Consider the following 15,961-nt stretch of genomic DNA (forward strand, 5'->3'; position numbering starts at 1 on the left):
CCTTTCATCTTTGAAACCTAAGTGGCATGAACTACCATCATCAACATAATATTGCCTTGAAAGTTCTACAACAGCTCTGGCAGCTAGACTTGCAAGTTCTGAAAACTCAGTTGCTGCTTGAGCAACAGAGGTAGCATTGTTAAATTTCATGTTCCAATTCTACCCGCCAAAAGAAAAATTACCATTACCATCTCCAGGAAATGATTGCCCATGTTCCAACCTTTCAACCTTGAAACCTAAGTAGCATGAACAACCATCATCAATACAATATTGCCTTGAAAGTTCTACAACACCTCTGGCAGCTATATTTGCTTGTTTTGCAAAATCAGCCGCTGCTTGAGCAACAGAGGTAGCATCCTTAAATTTCATGTTCCAATTCTACCTACCAACAGAAAAATTACTACTACCACCTCCAGGAAATGATTGCCAATGTTCCAACCTTTCATATTTGGAACCTAAGTGGCATGAACTACCATCATTAACATAATATTGCCTTGAAAGTTCTACAACAGCTCTGGTAGCTAGGCTTGCATATTCTGCAAACTCAGCCGCTGCTTGAGCAGCAGAGGTAGCATCCTTAAATTTCATGTTCCAATTCTACCTGCCAACAGAAAAATTACAATTACCATCTCCAGGAAATGATTGCCCATGTTCCAACCTTTCTTCTTTGAAACTTAAGTGGCATGAACCACCATCATCAACACAATATTGCCTTGAAAGTTCTACAACAGCTCTGGCAGCTATGCTTGCTTGCTCTGCAAAATCAGCCGCTGCTTGAGCAACAGAGGTAGCATCCTTAAATATCATGTTCCAATTCTGCCTGCCAATAGAAAAATTACTACTACCACCTCCAGGAAATGATTGCCCATGTTCCAACCTTTCAACTAGGAAACCTAAGTAGCATGAACCACCATCATCAATACAATATTGCCTTGAAAGTTCTACAACAGCTCTGGCAGCTATACTTGCTTGTTCTGCAAAATCAGTCGCTGCTTGAGCAACAGAGGTAGCATCCTTAAATTTTATGTTCCAATTCTGCCTGCCAACAGAAAAATTACTACTACCACCTCCAGGAAATGATTGCCCATGTTCCAACCTTTCATCTTTGAAACCTAAGTGGCATGAACTACCATCATAAACGTAATATTGCCTTGAAAGTTCTACAACAGCTCTGGCAGCTAGACATGCAAGTTCTGAAAACTCAGTTGCTGCTTGAGCAGTAAAGGTAGCATCCTTAAATTTCATGTTCCAATTCTACCCGCCAACAGAAAAATTACCATTACCATCTCCAGGAAATGATTGCCCATGTTCCAACCTTTAAACCTTGAAACCTAAGTAGCATGAACCACCATCATCAATACAATATTGCCTTGAAAGTTCTACAACAGCTCTGGCAGCTATACTTGCTTGTTCTGCAAAATCAGCCGCTGCTTGAGCAACAGAGGTAGCATCCTTAAATTTCATGTTCCAATTCTGCCTGCCAATAGAAACATTACTACTACCACCTCCAGGAAATGATTGCCCATGTTCCAACCTTTCATCCTTGAAACCGAAGTAGCATGAACCACCATCATCAATACAATATTGCCTTGAAAGTTCTACAACAGCTCTGGCAGCTAGACTTGCATGTTCTGAAAACTCAGTTGCTGCTTGAGCAGTAGAGGTAGCATCCTTAAATTTCATGTTCCAATTCTACCCGCCAACAGAAAAATTACCATTACCATCTCCAGGAAATGATTGCCCATGTTTCAACCTTGAAACCTAAGTAGCATTAACCACCATCATCAATACAATATTGCCTTGAAAGTTCTACAAAAGCTCTGGCAGCTATACTTGCTTGTTCTGCAAAATCAGCCGCTGCTTGAGCAACAGAGGTAGCATCCTTAAATTTTATGTTCCAATTCTACCTACCAACAGAAAAATTACTACTACCACCTCCAGGAAATGATTGCCAATGTTCCAACCTTTCATATTTGGAACCTAAGTGGCATGAACTACCATCATTAACATAATATTGCCTTGAAAGTTCTACAACAGCTCTGGCAGCTAGGCTTGCATATTCTGCAAACTCAGCCGCTGCTTGAGCAACAAAGGTAGCATCCTTAAATTTCATGTTCCAATTCTACCTGCCAATAGAAAAATTACTACTACCACCTCCAAGAAATGATTGCCCATGTTCCAACCTTTCTTCTTTGAAACCTAAGTAGCATGAACCACCATCATCAACACAATATTGCCTTGAAAGTTCTACAACAGCTCTGCCAGCTATGCTTGCTTGCTCTGCAAAATCAGCCGCTACTTGAGCAGTAGAGGTAGCATCCTTAAATATCATGTTCCAATTCTGCCTGCCTATAGAAAAATTACTACTACCACCTCCAGGAAATGATTGCCCATGTTCCAACCTTTCAACCTAGAAACCTAAGTAGCATGAACCACCATCATCAATACAATATTGCCTTGAAAGTTCTACAACAGCTCTGGCAGCTATACTTGCTTGTTCTGCAAAATCAGCCGCTGCTTGAGCAACAGAGGTAGCATCCTTAAATTTTATGTTCCAATTCTGCCTGCCAACAGAAAAATTACTACTACCACCTCCAGGAAATGATTGCCCATGTTCCAACCTTTCATCTTTGAAACCTAAGTGGCATGAACTACCATCATCAACGTAATATTGCCTTGAAAGTTCTACAACAGCTCTGGCAGCTAGACTTGCATGTTCTGAAAACTCAGTTGCTGCTTGAGCAGCAGAGGTAGCATCCTTAAATTTCGTGTTCCAATTCTACCCGCCAACAGAAAAATTACCATTACCATCTCCAGGAAATGATTGCCCATGTTCCAACCTTTCAACCTTGAAACCTAAGTAGCATGAACCACCATCATCAATACAATACTGCCTTGAAAGTTCTACAACAGCTCTGGCAGCTATACTTGCTTGTTCTGCAAAATGAGCCGCTGCTTGAGCAACAGAGGTAGCATCCTTAAATTTCATGTTCCAATTCTGCCTGCCAATAGAAAAACTACTACTACCACCTCCAAGAAATGATTGCCCATGTTCCAACCTTTCATCCTTAAAACCGAAGTGGCATGAACTACCATCATCAACATAATATTGCCTTGAAAGTTCTACAACAGCTGTGGCAGCTAGGCTTGCATGTTCTGCAAACTCAGTTGCTACTTGAGCAGCAGAGGTAGCATCCTTAAATTTCATGTTCCAATTTTACCTGCCAACAGAAAAATTACAATTACCATCTCCAGGAAATGATTGCCCATGTTCCAACCTTTTATCTTTGAAACTTAAGTGGCATGAACTACCATCATCAACACAATATTGCCTTGAAAGTTCTACAACAGCTCTGGCAGCTATGCTTGCTTACTCTGCAAAATCAGCCGCTGCTTGAGCAACAGAGGTAGCATCCTTAATTATCATGTTCCAATTCTGCCTGCCAATAGAAAAATTACTACTACCACCTCCAGGAAATGATTGCCCATGTTCCAACCTTTCATCTTTGAAACCTAAGTGGCATGAACTACCATCATCAACATAATATTGCCTTGAAATTTCTACAACAGCTTTGGCAGCTAGACTTGCATGTTCTGAAAACTCAGTTGCTGCTTGAGCAGCAGAGGTAGCATCCTTAAATTTCGTGTTCCAATTCTACCCGCCAACAGAAAAATTACCATTACCATCTCCAGGAAATGATTGCCCATGTTCCAACCTTTCAACCTTGAAACCTAAGTAGCATGAACCACCATCATCAATACAATACTGCCTTGAAAGTTCTACAACAGCTCTGGCAGCTATACTTGCTTGTTCTGCAAAATCAGCCGCTGCTTGAGCAACAGAGGTAGCATCCTTAAATTTCATGTTCCAATTCTGCCTGCCAATAGAAAAATTACTACTACCACCTCCAGGAAATGATTGCCCATGTTCCAACCTTTCATCCTTGAAACCGAAGTGGCATGAACTACCATCATCAACATAATATTGCCTTGAAAGTTCTACAACAGCTTTGGCCGTTAGGCTTGCATGTTCTGCAAACTCAGTTGCTACTTGAGCAGCAGAGGTAGCATCCTTAAATTTCATGTTCCAATTCTACCTGCCAACAGAAAAATTACAATTACCATCTCCAGGAAATGATTTCCCATGCTCCAACCTTTCATCTTTGAAAATTAAGTGGCATGAACCACCATCATCAACACAATATTGCCTTGAAAGTTCTACAACAGCTCTGGCAGCTATGCTTGCTTGCTCTGCAAAATCAGCCGCTGCTTGAGCAACAGAGGTAGCATCCTTAAATATCATGTTCCAATTCTGCGTGCCAATAGAAAAATTACTACTACCACCTCCAGGAAATGATTGCCCATGTTCCAACCTTTCAACCTGGAAACCTAAGTAGCATGAACCACCATCATCAATACAATATTGCCTTGAAAGTTCTACAACAGCTCTGGCAGCTATACTTGCTTGTTCTACAAAATCAGCCGCTGCTTGAGCAACAGAGGTAGCATCCTTAAATTTCATGTTCCAATTCTGCCTGCCAACAGAAAAATTACTACTACCACCTCCAGGAAATGATTGCCCATGTTCCAACCTTTCATCTTTGAAACCTAAGTGGCATGAACTACCAACATCAACATAATATTGCCTTGAAAGTTCTACAACAGCTCTGGCAGCTAGACTTGCATGTTCTGAAAACTCAGTTGCTGCTTGAGCAGTAGAGGTAGCATCCTTAAATTTCATGTTCCAATTCTACCTGCCAACAGAAAAATTACAATTACCATCTCCAGGAAATGATTGCCCATGTTCCAACCTTTCATCTTTGAAACTTAAGTGGCATGAACCACCATGATCAACACAATATTGCCTTGAAAGTTCTACAACAGCTCTGGCAGCTATGCTTGCTTGCTCTGCAAAATCAGCCGCTGCTTGAGCAACAGAGGTAGCATCATTAAATATCATGTTCCAATTCTGCCTGCCAACAGAAAAATTACTACTACCACCTCCAGGAAATGATTGCCCATGTTCCAACCTTTCATCTTTGAAACCTAAGTGGCATGAACTACCATCATCAACATAATATTGCCTTGAAAGTTCTACAACAGCTCTCGCAGCTAGACTTACAAGTTCTGAAAACTCAGTTGCTGCTTGAGCAACAGAGGTAGCATCCTTAAATTTCATGTTCCAATTCTACCCGCCAAAAGAAAAATTACCATTACCATCTCCAGGAAATGATTGCCCATGTTCCAACCTTTCAACCTTGAAACCTAAGTAGCATGAACAACCATCATCAATACAATATTTCCTTGAAAGTTATACAACAGCTCTGGCAGTTATACTTGCTTGTTCTGCAAAATCAGCCGCTGCTTGAGCAACAGAGGTAGCATCCTTAAATTTCATGTTCCAATTCTGCCTGCCAATAGAAAAATTACTACTACCACCTCCAGGAAATGATTGCCCATGTTCCAACCTTTCATCCTTGAAACCGAAGTAGCATGAACCACCATCATCAATACAATATTGCCTTGAAAGTTCTACAACAGCTCTGGCAGCTTTACTTGCTTGTTCTGCAAAATCAGCCGCTGCTTGAGCAACAGAGGTAGCATCCTTAAATTTAATGTTCCATTCTGCCTGCCAACAGAAAAATTACTACTACCACCTCCAGGAAATGATTGCCCATGTTCCAACCTTTCATCTTTGAAACCTAAGTGGCATGAACTACCATCATCAACATAATATTGCCTTGAAAGTTCTACAACAGCTCTGGCAGCTAGACTTGCATGTTCTGAAAACTCAGTTGCTGCTTGAGCAGTAGAGGTAGCATCCTTAAATTTCATGTTCCAATTCTACCCGCCAACAGAAAAATTACCATTACCATCTCCAGGAAATGATTGCCCATGTTCCAACCTTTCAACCTTGAAACCTAAGTAGCATTAACTACCATCATCAATACAATATTGCCTTGAAAGTTCTACAACAGCTCTGGCAGCTATACTTGCTTGTTCTGCAAAATCAGCCGCTGCTTGAGCAACAGAGGTAGCATCCTTAAATTTTATGTTCCAATTCTACCTACCAACAGAAAAATTACTACTACCACCTCCAGGAAATGATTGCCAATGTTCCAAACTTTCATATTTGGAACCTAAGTGGCATGAACTACCATCATTAACATAATATTGCCTTGAAAGTTCTACAACAGCTCTGGCAGCTAGGCTTGCATATTCTGCAAACTCAGCCGCTGCTTGAGCAGCAGAGGTAGCATCGATCATGGTGGTTCATGCCACTTAAGTTTCAAAGATGAAAGGTTGGAACATGGACAATCATTTCCTGGAGATGGTAATTATAATTTTTCTGTTGGCAGGTAGAATTGGAACATGAAATTTAAGGATGCTACCTCTACTTCTCAAGCAGCAACTGAGTTTTCAGAACATGCAAGTCTAGCTGCCAGAGCTGTCGTAGAACTTTAAAGGCAATATTATGTTGATGTTGGTAGTTCATGCCACTTAGGTTTCAAAGATGAAAGGTTGGAACATGGGCAATCATTTCCTGGAGGTGGTAGTAGTAATTTTTCTGTTGGCAGGCAGAATTGGAACATGAAATTTAAGGATGCTACCTCTGTTGCTCAAGCAGCGGCTGATTTTGCAGAACAAGCAAGTATAGCTGCCAGAGCTGTTGTAGAACTTTCAAGGCAATATTGTATTGATGATGGTGGTTCATGCTACTTAGGTTTCCAGGTTGAAAGGTTGGAACATGGGCAATCATTTCCTGGAGGTGGTAGTAGTAATTTTTCTATTGGCACGCAGAATTGGAAACACTTATATTATACATACTAAAAGACATTAATAATGATGTAAGAAGAATAATCTATGAAAAAATACTCGCTTTTGAAATAACAGAAATAATGAACCAGAATTGGACAGAACTAATTATACCAGAAACAGACTTATATGAACTAGATCTATATTTTGATAATATATAATGAATCAAACATATCTACAATACTGGCAACAAACTACAGAAAATATAAATTCACTAAAAAATCTAATAACAATTAATATAGAACGGTATCAAAGAACCCAAGATATAGTATACATAGAATATGTATTAGAATGCATATCAGAAATAATTAGAATCGTTCCACTACAAAGAGAATTTTATGCAAAATCTTTTAGATCAGATTAAATAACAAATGAAACAAACTATAATAGAAGGGACCCTAAAAATGGTATCAGAGCTATATAGATAGCTATAAATTAAAAATGAATAAAGAAGAATTTGCAATAGATGAAAAAACCTATGAAAATCAAGACGGATTAAAAATTAAAATAATATTTTCAAACTTAGGTAGAAGATATAAAAAAATAGGAGACCAATTATACTTAATGATAGAAAAAGAAACAGCAAGATTAGAAGATAGCCTAACAGCTATGACTAGAATAAGTAGAGAAAATGAAGAAATTGATAAGAAAAAAGAAATCGAAATCATTAAAAAACAAGCAACCAAAGAAATACAACAATTGGAAGAAACTAAAAACATAAGAATTATAGCATTAGAAAAAGAATTAAACATGTTAAAAGCAATATATGAAAACAAACAAAGAGAAAAGAATAAAGAAATAGAATTAACAGATGAAATAAATAAATTTAAACAAATATTACAACCAGAAGAAATTCCTAGAATTGAAGAAATAGATAAAATAGATACAGGTGACAATATAGATGACCAAAAATCAGAATCAAGTGAAATAAGTGAAACATATACAGAACTTCTTGAAAATATAGAAAAAATAAAAAATGTAGAAATAAACACAGGAGATGTAAATATGGATGAAAAGCCGAGTACATCGGGTGTAAAAAATCCGAAAGGATTATACCCAAATTATTATACAGCTAACTATGAACATTCTGATAGATATGATACACTATGGAATAGTAGGTTAAATAAAAAATGGACACCAAAACTAATATCTGAACAATATAACTTTTTAGATTTAGATTGCGTAGCAGATATAAATAAAACAATCCAACTATGGATAGGATTTTTATCTAAGCAATTAGTAGATAATAAAATAGGAATGACTGAAACACCAGGATACATAGAAAGAACACTTATAGGAACCGTAAAATTATGGTTACACAATCTAACAAAAGAAAGTATAGATACCTTAAGAAGCAATAAAAAATTTAATGGTGAAATAGCAACAACAAATATAGAAATATTATACAAATATGAAATAGCCATAAGAAATGAATTTAGTAGTATGACTACAGAAATTGAAGAACAAAATAAAGAAAAACAAACAAATAGAAATTTAATAACAAAATTAGCGATATGTAATATGTGCTATGTAGATGAATATACTTGTGCATTTAGAGAATATTACTATAAAGGAACATATAATACAGAAGAAAGTAAAGAAATAAGAAAATTATATTTCACAAAATTACCAGAACCTTTTAATTCTAAAATAATAAAAGAATGGAATGAAGCAGGATTAACAGATACTTTAGGAGCTAGAATAAAATTCCTACAACAATGGTTTGTACAATTATGTGAGAAATATAAAGAAGAAACAAAAATGGAAAAAATATTAATAAAAAACTTAAGATGTTGTAAAAATAAAACAGCACCACAATTTGGATGTACAGATAAATATTATAATAAAAAATGGAAAACAAAGAAATATAATAGATATAAGTCTAAATATAAAAATAAAAAACCAAGAAAAAGATATTATGTAAAAAACTATCAGAATAAAAGACCATTTAGACCAAAAAAGAAACTAACAGAATGTACTTGTTATAACTGTGGAAAATTAGGACATATAGCTAAAGACTGTAAAGCACCTAGAAACCTAAAGAAAAAACAAATAACTGAAATCGTAATTGATAATGAAGAATATATGCAAATGGAATATATAGATTACGAACTAGATAGCGAAGACAGTGTGTATGAAATATCAGACATAGAAGATGAAATAGAAGAAGAAATAGGAAATGAAATAACAAAAGAAGATGATGAAACCTAATGACTGAAAAAGAAATAGAAGTAATAAGACGAGAAGAATATAAAGATGAAGAATCATCAGAACAAAAAATTATATTTGATAATAATATTTTTGAACAAATAAAAGGAAAAGATTACATAATATCTTTTTCTTGGTTTTTTATTTTTATATTTAGACTTATATCTATTATATTTCTTTGTTTTCCATTTTTTATTATAATATTTATCTGTACATCCAAATTGTGGTGCTGTTTTATTTTTACAACATCTTAAGTTTTTTATTAATATTTTTTCCATTTTTGTTTCTTCTTTATATTTCTCACATAATTGTACAAACCATTGTTGTAGGAATTTTATTCTAGCTCCTAAAGTATCTGTTAATCCTGCTTCATTCCATTCTTTTATTATTTTAGAATTAAAAGGTTCTGGTAATTTTGTGAAATATAATTTTCTTATTTCTTTACTTTCTTCTGTATTATATGTTCCTTTATAGTAATATTCTCTAAATGCACAAGTATATTCATCTACATAGCACATATTACATATCGCTAATTTTGTTATTAAATTTCTATTTGTTTGTTTTTCTTTATTTTGTTCTTCAATTTCTGTAGTCATACTACTAAATTCATTTCTTATGGCTATTTCATATTTGTATAATATTTCTATATTTGTTGTTGCTATTTCACCATTAAATTTTTTATTGCTTCTTAAGGTATCTATACTTTCTTTTGTTAGATTGTGTAACCATAATTTTACGGTTCCTATAAGTGTTCTTTCTATGTATCCTGGTGTTTCAGTCATTCCTATTTTATTATCTACTAATTGCTTAGATAAAAATCCTATCCATAGTTGGATTGTTTTATTTATATCTGCTACGCAATCTAAATCTAAAAAGTTATATTGTTCAGATATTAGTTTTGGTGTCCATTTTTTATTTAACCTACTATTCCATAGTGTATCATATCTATCAGAATGTTCATAGTTAGCTGTATAATAATTTGGGTATAATCCTTTCGGATTTTTTACACCCGATGTACTCGGCTTTTCATCCATATTTACATCTCCTGTGTTTATTTCTACATTTTTTATTTTTTCTATATTTTCAAGAAGTTCTGTATATGTTTCACTTATTTCACTTGATTCTGATTTTTGGTCATCTATATTGTCACCTGTATCTATTTTATCTATTTCTTCAATTCTAGGAATTTCTTCTGGTTGTAATATTTGTTTAAATTTATTTATTTCATCTGTTAATTCTATTTCTTTATTCTTTTCTCTTTGTTTGTTTTCATATATTGCTTTTAACATGTTTAATTCTTTTTCTAATGCTATAATTCTTATGTTTTTAGTTTCTTCCAATTGTTGTATTTCTTTGGTTGCTTGTTTTTTAATGATTTCGATTGGCATTTTTGCAACACTGCGCAAGCTGCTAGGTGACAAGTAGGTGTGTCACCTACTTGCTTAAATGAAAGCCCAAAAATAGGCCATTTCGGGTCGTCCAAAGAGGCCTTTTAAGGGCCTATTTTCTTCATATATTAGACTTAAAATAGAGCATAATAACCAGACATAAGCTCTACAAAGAATCCTCCCAAAAATTTCCCACAAACCCTAATTGATTTTCTCTCCCTTTCAAGTTCCAATTGGAGGTAAAACTTGGAGTTTGAAGAACCAAGATAGGAGCTGAGTTATCCAACAAATAAGGTGCGTTTACTGCTCTCTTTCATCCATTTTTTCTGCTGTAAATTCATGGTAAGTCGTTCTATACTTGTAAGAACTCACGGGACGGTGATCGGAAGCCGTGAGTTCGAGTTATTCACTTGTAGCGGACTGTTTTGTGGACTGTTTTGTGTTGCTGTTGGGCTGCGTGTTTTACTACTATTTTGTGGAGTTTTGGAGGAGGAAGGGGGTTTATAAACACCATATAAATGTAGGGTGGTTGGCTGGTCGTTCGTCATAACATTTTCGGGTCGTTTGACACTACTACGGTGGTCGTTTTGTGTACGAAGAGATTGGGGTGTGTTGGGCTGTTTTGTAGTATTTGATGGTGTATATAGGGCTGGAAAATGATGTATATATGTTGTTATTGTTCTGTTCTTGTATTGTTGGTGTTATCTTGAATTTGGAGGAAGGGCATATTATAGGGGAGATGCTGCCCGTTTTAATACAAAATAGGTTTGTCGTTCGTTGTGCGATAGTTGTACCTTTCGTAACTTAACGATAGTATTATTATCATTCTTGTAGATTAAGGTGTGAAGAGGTGAGTTCAACTTGGTGATTGGAAAGATTGTGATAAGGTATGTTAAGGCTAAGCCTTCCTTCATTTTGGCATGATCTCGTAGCTACATGTGTTAGTAATGAGACAAAAAGAGAAGTTCATATTCATGAATTTATTCACACTATTCTAGTCTCATAAGTTACAATATTATTCCTTATCGAGACTCTATATTCAATTTTAGTATTGTCTTCTTCCAGTCAAGAGAGTAGCAAGCCTATATATACAGTATTACAGTATTTTCATTACCATTGAGCTATAATCGATGGGCAGGCCCCTATTGGGCAACCTCTGATCAGATGGAAAGTTATATACCGAGCCTACTGTGGCCGAGCGCCTATGAGCGAGCCCAGCATGGTCGAGATACATAGCCTAGTATGGCCGAGCGCCTATGAGCGAGCCTACTATGGCAGAGCAGTTATATATACCGAGCCTTATAAGGCCGTACAATTATTTTACTTACTATATTGAAGGAGTTGAGTCAGTATCAGCAGGTAAGTATATCTCCAGATCATCTTTGACTCCCAGTTAATTTCAGTTATCATATTATCAGTTCAGTTTCTGATTTCAGTTATTTTATTGCCTTACATACTCGGTACATTATTTCGTACTGACGTCCCTTTTTTGGGGACACTGCATTTCATGCATGCAGGTTCAGACAGACAGACGGGTAGACCTCCTCAGTAGGTGTTTCCCGAGTTCCGCCTGATCGGTAAGCTCTACATCTTTCGGAGTTGCCAGGTCTAGAGTTTTGTGTACATCTTATGTATATCTGTATATATGTTATGGGTTGGTCGGGGCCCCTTCTATTATAGTTTGTTTCATTTGTTATTTAATCTGATCTAAAAGATTTTGCATAAAATTCTCTTTGTAGTGGAACGATTCTAATTATTTCTGATATGCATTCTAATACATATTCTATGTATACTATATCTTGGGTTCTTTGATACCGTTCTATATTAATTGTTATTAGATTTTTTAGTGAATTTATATTTTCTGTAGTTTGTTGCCAGTATTGTAGATATGTTTGATTCATTATATATTATCAAAATATAGATCTAGTTCATATAAGTCTGTTTCTGGTATAATTAGTTCTGTCCAATTCTGGTTCATTATTTCTGTTATTTCAAAAGCGAGTATTTTTTCATAGATTATTCTTCTTACATCATTATTAATGTCTTTTAGTATGTATAATATAAGTGTTTTATAGGTAATATCGTCATCTATTAGATAAGTGTTCATCTTTATGATATGATTTGCTAAAACATATTCCTTTTAATCTCTATGTTTATTATCCTTATTCATCATATTATAATAAGTTATTTTAATCATCTTTTTGGTCACTACCATGATTTTCTGCTTCAATCAGTTACCCTAACAGCGCTTCAACTGTTGTTTACTCCCCTAAACGGCCTTCTGCCTACCGGTTTCAACTTTAGGATGCATAGTCTGGGCTTACTTACTCTTAGCATATTTTCATGGCAAACTTACTAAGATGATTTTTATAACAGTACTATTATATGATGGATAATTATAATCTACATGTAAGAGATTATCAGGAATATACTAGTTTAGCTACTCATGTTCATAGTGTTACATACCTGTTTTTGTAGATTCTTGGCGTCTTCTTGTTGATCTTTCATATTTTCTTGTTGATTCATAGCTTGCTTATCTTCCATAGCTTTCCTGTATTTTATCTTTGAATTTTTATTTCTGTAAGTATTTCTTGAAAGAAGAGAAGAGAAGAGAGAGGAGAGAGAAGCCCTTGGCTTGAAGAGGTAGCCTGTTTTTATTTCATAAATGAAAGACTTATTTATAATATTACAAAATGACTTTTACTATTCATGAACGACCTTTACTGTTCATGAATCTGACTCTTGACTCTTACTATTCATGAACGACCTTTACTGTTCATGAAAACTGACTCTTGACTCTTACTATTCATGAACGACCTTTACTGTTCATGAAAACTGACTCTTTACTATTTACTTTACGACTTTTTACAAAAAACAAAATAACATAAAGAAAAGAAAGGAATCTAATATCTCTTTCACATTATTTTGTCTGCCATATCTCTTTGTCTAGCTTGTCGTCTTCTTCTTCAGTAATCTTCTTCTTGTTTATTCCAGTTGTACGTCTGGAACAATATTATCTTCTCCTTTGCATTTTGAGCATATGTGATCTGGATATTTGTGACTGATTAACTTGCAATATCTTGTTAATAATTCTGGAGAAATAAAATTTGTCCTTATAGCTCTTGTAGTTGTAGATTGTTCTGGCTTCAAAAGACTCAAGACCCATTGCCTTAATTCTTCCATATCTGGTTCTCGTATTTCTCTGCAGTTTGAATATATCATTGTCTGTTCTCTTGAATAATAACTCCAAATAGCATTCTGGTTTAGGTAGTTGTTTGCTAGTTCATTTAGTATAGTGGATATTCCGATAATCCTTTTATTTGCATAAAAGTCTGGAATATTAATTTTTTCTATCTCTTCTTGTTCCTCTATTTTTTCTGGTACTAGCATCTCCCTTGTAAGTCCGATCTTGATAACTTGTATGATGGGTTTTATTTCTTCATATAGTATCTCTGCTGTAGCTGAATAGAATCTTATATAGAATAATGTTCCTTTGGTTATTCTTTTATACTGCATAAATGCTCTATATACTTCTGGTATGGTAGCTATTTCTTGTCCTGTCTGTGTATATACTGTGTCTAGTAATCCATAATTGTAGCAAGTGGCTACTAGTTTTGCATTTGTATTTGGTAGTGCTATTAGTTTATTATATCCTGTTAAATAATGAGTAACATAATCTTCATCTGGATTTTGGGTAGTTTGGGATCTTGGATTTTTGTTTAGGAAATTTTGTATTTTGTATATGTTATCTATATATGTACGGGTTATATGGTTGTATGTCTTTTTGGCTTGGTTCAGACTTTCTTTGTAGGTGTTTATCTGTGGTGGTAGGAATATTTCTTTTTGGGTATTTTGGATATTTTTCTGTATGAATGGTTTTGAAAATAAATTATTCATATTTGTATTTGTATATCTAGGTTTGATTTCTTCCTTTTTCTTTGTAGATGAACTACTAGCTGTGCTGCTTCCTGCAACTGCATTTAACAAACCGTTGAAGGCCGTTTAGGGGAGTAAACAACAGTTGAAGCGCTGTTAGGGTAACTGATTGAAGCAGAAAATCATGGTAGTGACCAAAAAGATGATTAAAATAACTTATTATAATATGATGAATAAGGATAATAAACATAGAGATTAAAAGGAATATGTTTTAGCAAATCATATCATAAAGATGAACACTTATCTAATAGATGACGATATTACCTATAAAACACTTATATTATACATACTAAAAGACATTAATAATGATGTAAGAAGAATAATCTATGAAAAAATACTCGCTTTTGAAATAACAGAAATAATGAACCAGAATTGGACAGAACTAATTATGATCTTATACTGAACCACAAGAAAGATGGGAAATAAATAGAAAAGAATTATTTGCATTATATAAATGTTTATTAGCATTTGAACCATATATAGTTTACAACAGATTTATTGTAAGAACAGATAACACCCAAGTTAAATGGTGGATAACCAGAAAGGTACAAGATTCAGTTACAACAAAAGAAATACGTAGACTGGTATTAAATATATTAAACTTTACATTTACAATTGAAATAATCACTACTAACAAAAATGTTGTTGCAGATTATCTATCAAGACAAAGCTACCCAAACTGAACCAGATAATACAATGGAAAATCTACTCTTAGCTATGACTACACTTTGTAAAAAAGTGGAAAGCATAGAAGAAGAGATACAGATATTAAAGAAAACAACTAGTGGTCAGCAGCATGACTTGAAAAATGCGGAGATAAGACGATCGGAAGTCTCTAAAATTCCAGAGCTAGAAGGTGACGTTGAGAAACACCTAAAAACTCATAACGGTTTGTTAAATACAGTTGCAGGAAGCAGCACAGCTAGTAGTTCATCTACAAAGAAAAAGGAAGAAATCAAACCTAGATATACAAATACAAATATGAATAATTTATTTTCAAAACCATTCATACAGAAAAATATCCAAAATACCCAAAAAGAAATATTCCTACCACCACAGATAAACACCTACAAAGAAAGTCTGAACCAAGCCAAAAAGACATACAACCATATAACCCGTACATATATAGATAACATATACAAAATACAAAATTTCCTAAACAAAAATCCAAGATCCCAAACTACCCAAAATCCAGATGAAGATTATGTTACTCATTATTTAACAGGATATAATAAACTAATAGCACTACCAAATACAAATGCAAAACTAGTAGCCACTTGCTACAATTATGGATTACTAGACACAGTATATACACAGACAGGACAAGAAATAGCTACCATACCAGAAGTATATAGAGCATTTATGCAGTATAAAAGAATAACCAAAGGAACATTATTCTATATAAGATTCTATTCAGCTACAGCAGAGATACTATATGAAGAAATAAAACCCATCATACAAGTTATCAAGAACACCTGGAAGTAAGATATTTACAGCTAGATGTAAAAATTTATACGTCTTAACAACAAAACATAAAATAGTAGCAAGAAATAAAATTAATAAAATCAAAATAGAAAATCCATTTGAAAGAATAGTTACAGTTATTGACAATA

General features: G+C 34.5%; 1 protein-coding gene across 1 annotated transcript; it reads right to left on the minus strand.

The window, feature by feature from the left end:
- Positions 1-13,090: 13,090 nt before the first annotated feature.
- LOC138903781 (uncharacterized) lies at positions 13,091-14,648 on the minus strand. Its single transcript, XM_070192348.1, has 2 exons — positions 14,639-14,648; positions 13,091-14,386 (listed from the first exon to the last, which is right to left on the minus strand). Exons 1-2 carry the CDS (start codon positions 14,646-14,648, stop codon positions 13,398-13,400), a joined length of 999 nt encoding a protein of 332 aa, XP_070048449.1. The 3' UTR covers positions 13,091-13,397.
- Positions 14,649-15,961: the final 1,313 nt, after the last annotated feature.

Source organism: Nicotiana tomentosiformis, unplaced genomic scaffold (genome assembly GCF_000390325.3).
Source record: "Nicotiana tomentosiformis unplaced genomic scaffold, ASM39032v3 Un00001, whole genome shotgun sequence".
In the NCBI taxonomy this organism is placed as follows: domain Eukaryota; kingdom Viridiplantae; phylum Streptophyta; class Magnoliopsida; order Solanales; family Solanaceae; genus Nicotiana; species Nicotiana tomentosiformis.